The 4,571-nt window shown below is 37.6% G+C and overlaps 1 protein-coding gene across 1 annotated transcript; it reads left to right on the top strand.

Annotated features, from left to right (window-relative positions):
• Positions 1-1,557: 1,557 nt before the first annotated feature.
• Positions 1,558-2,487, top strand: LOC127239092 (vomeronasal type-1 receptor 4). The gene has a single exon (XM_051207883.1). It carries the CDS (start codon positions 1,558-1,560, stop codon positions 2,485-2,487), a length of 930 nt encoding a protein of 309 aa, XP_051063840.1.
• Positions 2,488-4,571: the final 2,084 nt, after the last annotated feature.

Genomic DNA, 4,571 nt, shown 5'->3' with positions numbered 1-4,571 from the left:
TGCACCAGGGATACATCCTGGTTCCACTGTCAAAGGTCCCGTAGATTTCCCAGGTCTTCTAACTGAGACCCACATTCAGGGGTTCTGGGTCTGTCTAATACTGGTTTCCCAGCTATCAGTCTGGGGTCCATGAGTTCCCCCTTGTTCATGTCAGCTGTCTCTGTGGGTTTCTGTATCCTGGTCTTGACCTCTTTTCTCATCACTCCTCCTTCTCTGCAACTGTATCCCAGGGATCAGCTCAGTGTTTAGCTGTGGGTTTCCATCGGCAACTAGATGAGGGCTCTAGGATGGCAAATAAGTTGGTTATCAGTCTCATTATCAGGGAAGGGCATTTAAGGTAGCCTCTCCACTATTGCTCAGATTGTTAGTTACTATCATCCTTGTAGGTCTCTGGACATTTCTCTAGTGTCAGTTTTCTCTTCAAACCTATAATGGCTCCCCCTATTATGTTATCTCTTTTCTTGCTCTCATGTATTCATCCCCAGACTCAAACTTCTTGGCCCCTCATGTTCTCCTCTCCCCTCCTCTTTTCTCGTTTTTTCCTCCTAACTCCCTCTCCACTCACTGCCACCCCCTGCTCCAAATATGCTCAGGAGATCTTGTTCCTTTCCCATTCTGTGGGGAACATTGTATGTCTCCTTGTATTCTAGTTTCTCTGGCGGTGTGAATTGTAGGTTGGTGATCCTTTGCTCTAAGTCTAGAATCCATATATGAGTGAGTTCAAACAATTTTCCTCTTTTTGTGAATAGGTTACCTCACTCAGGATGGTTTCTTTAATTTCCATGTATTTGCCTGTGAATTTCAAGATTCCATAGTTTTATTCTGCTGAGTAGTATTTCATTGTGTAAACGACCATATCATCTTTATCCATTCTTCAGTTGTGGGGCATCTCGGTTGCTTCCAGGTTCTAGCTATTACAAATAATGCTGCTATGAACATAGTTGAACAGATGTATTATGACCATTTTCAATCAATCCCAATTACCTGCCATGAGGCTGTTTCCAGTTCAATTTTCTTCATTATATTAGCATACATCAATATTTGCTAAATTTAATTTTATATCCAAATATGAACTATTAAAATTATACAGCTTGTGTTAAGGCCATCTAATTGTATAAAATAAATCACAGTGATATGCTCTTTACTTTTAAAACAGACCTGAGGTGTTTTACAGATATTGATGTATTACTATACTTTCAGCACCTTCATTCAATTGCTACAATAACATAATTTCACCATTAATTAAGTAGGAATTACAAATATTTGATGGAGTTGAATTTGTCTCACTTTTCCTTACCTTTTTATATGGTTCAGAGTGCTTGTCTTCACACTGAAACTAGCGGAAAAGCTATATATACAGCTTTCATAGCATAAACATCTACAAATGGAATTTCTAAAGTTATGAAACAATATTTTGAACTAAAATCTTATCATAAGTTTTAGAAGAACACCAAGTGACTAACTATATATTGAAAGATTGGATTTCACGCAGTACATGCAGCCTGTACCTACCCTTCCCATTTACATCCTCATGGTCAGCAAACAACAACCAACAGCATGGAAGTTAGTGAGGTGGCCATTGGAGTGATCTTTCTAACACAGGTTGTGTTTGGAGTACTGGGCAACTCCTTTTTAGCCTACCATTATCTGTTGCTTTACATCATGGGGTGCAGATTAAAGTTCACAGACTGGATTTTACAACATTTGGTTGTAGCCAACTTCTTAACTCTCATATGTAAAGGAATTCCTGAGACAATAGCAGATTTTGGGTTGAAAGACTTTCTTGATGATTTTGGGTGCAAATTTCTCCTCTATCTTCACAGAGTAGGGAGAGGTGTGTCCATCAGCAGCACCAGCTTCCTGGGTGTCTTTCAGGCCATCACCATCAGCCCTAAATGCTCCAGATGGGCAAAGGTTAAAGTCAAGTCTCCATGTTTCATTTCTTCTTGTGTGTACTTGAGCTGGATCCTGTCCTTCATAGCAAACATCAGTATTCCTATGAACATGACTGCAAGATGGAGCCAAAGAAACATGACAAATCTAAAAGAGTATGGATATTGTTCTGCTGTATATGTTGACAAAACTACTAACATCCTGTATGTAGCATTACTCTCAAGTCCTGATGTCTTGTTCATGGGCCTGATGTTGTGGTCCAGCAGTTCCATGGTTAGCATCCTCTACAGACACAAGCAGAGAATGAAGCACATTCATAGGAGCAACTTTTCCCTCAGGTCCTCCCTTGAGACCAGAGCCACAAAGACCATTCTGCTCTTGGTGAGCACCTTTGTCTGCTTTTACACACTTTCTTGCCTCTTACATGCTAGTCTGGCTCTTATGAATGACCCAGGCTGGCTTCTGGTGAACATGGCTACAATTGTCTCTGGGTGTTTCCCAACTGTGATTCCCTTTCTGCTTATGAACAATGACTCTCATGAAAACCCTTTCTGCTTTACTTGTGCAAAGAATAGAAAAAAAATAACCATATAGGCAACAAGTAAATTTGTTGTTTCTAAGTAATGTTTGATTCTGTCTTCAATGTCTAAAATACATGTAGTACAATAATGAAACTGTCACATCATAAATATGAGTCTGACTAGCCACAGGCACATATACAAACATCTTTACAACTGAATTACATATTATTCTGTATATCTCATAATATTTTACAAGGAAGGACCATCATTTCTTTGATATAAATTATAGACATATCATACTATTAAACAATGATAATCTGACTTGTATATCAAATTTTACTTGATAGTCATCTTGATAAAGCAGTTAAAATTTAATGATTCTTTATATTAGCTCTTCTGTTGGAAAGGAATTAAATAGGCTTGAATATGTGTGATTTCTCTTCTGCTCATGAACAGACAGTTTTTACAAAATTGCTAATCTTTGCCCTCAAAAGGAGAGCCACTTGTGTTAATAAAATGATGGCACTATTTTAGAACAATTTGCCAATGAAAAGTTACTCATTCTAAAACAATAATGCACATAATAAGAATAATTTTCAAGAGACTAATGTGCTTGCATTTATCTGTTTTATTTTATTCTTATTTCTGTATTCATTTCTTATGTAGAACTGATTTTGATACTACCACATTTTTTCTGTGTTATGTGGTATTATATATTTTCTGTTTCTTAAATTTTAATTTTTATATTTTAGAGTGATTTTAAAAGTTAACCATACTGTAAAGCTTTCATGAAATTTTAGCCATCACTCTTCACAAGTAAAGGACAGAATACACAATCATTTACCATCCTTCAGTGTATTTGTAATCTTTAATGGGCATGTTTTTTAACCATGACTACTCATACCATGATTAGTCAGCTCACTGAGATTTCATTGGTTATGCACACATCTCCCAGAAATGATGATGTCCGTGAAACAGAACATTGTCACCCTCACACCAATGCTTTTCCACATCCTATCTCACAGAGTCCATGCATAACCACAGTGATGTATGTGATGGCACATCACATTCACCTGCATAGATTCCAAGCTAAATATTGCAAACTATGCATGGTTGTTTATGGCATAAAACCACTGAAATAACCACTTCCTACCACTTTTATGAACCAGCACAATTCCAAACTGCATTTTTCAATACTTACTATCGTATACACACAGATAAAATGTTGCTCTCACCCCCTCAAGAAAGAAACTTCTGGTTGAAGCAGGTTGAAACCACTATAGAATTTCACAATTGATCAAAGTACAGAAAACAATTGGCCATAAGGTGCATAAACTAATACATTTACAATATAATTCCCACAGATAAGATTAAGGGAATATCACAAAATAAGGGATAAAATTATCATAATAGTCAGGAAAGCAGGATGCCTGCTTTGAGATAATATTTTATACTTAAGGCCAGAAAGCTGCATGCATGAATTCTGATGAGACCTGAATAATGACACTAGTTGGCTTCCCAACGTGAATGGGGATATTTTCATATGACCTAATACTATATTAAGGGGAATAGGTGATTGCTTGCCACAGAGTGAAGAAGAACCAGTCTTGTCCAGGAGTTATCCTGTTCTCTCATTATCCAATACCATGTGGTCATCCACAGAAACAAATATAAGCAGGACAACACTGAAAGCCCTTAGCAGGTTGGTATATGTGTATATACATATATACATAGGAATGTGTCAAGAGTCATGCCTCAGATAAGTCAGCAATCAAGGTTCAGGGTCAGTCTCCAAATAATGTCAGGAAGAGATCCAGAAGCTTATTTTGGGATAAGGAGTCCTTCTATCTTACACTGTGCAGAGAGAGAGAGAGAGAGAGAGAGAGAGAGAGAGAGAGAGAGAGAGAGCTGTCTGGGCATAATGTACTACAATTTTAACCAGTGGGGTCTTCAATCATCTTCACCTGTTTTAATTTATAATAGAGAGGTGTCATTGTAAGCTTTGAGGAGCCTGCTATTAGAACTCCTACTAAAACACCAACTGAATGCTTGTAATATATATGCAGTTGAACTGTTGCAGACCCACATAGTCTTGTGATTGTCACTTGAGTGTCTGTGAGCCCATGTGAGCCCTACTTACTTGATTGAGTGGACCAT

The sequence above is a fragment of the Phodopus roborovskii genome, unplaced genomic scaffold (genome assembly GCF_943737965.1).
Source record: "Phodopus roborovskii unplaced genomic scaffold, PHOROB, whole genome shotgun sequence".
Taxonomy (NCBI): domain Eukaryota; kingdom Metazoa; phylum Chordata; class Mammalia; order Rodentia; family Cricetidae; genus Phodopus; species Phodopus roborovskii.
This window is presented reverse-complemented; position numbering and strand designations above follow the sequence as displayed.

What these genes read in the sequence shown, in the direction of transcription:
- LOC127239092 (XM_051207883.1), top strand. Translation starts at nt 1,558, where the DNA reads ATGGAAGTTAGTGAGGTGGCCATTGGAGTGATCTTTCTAACACAGGTT.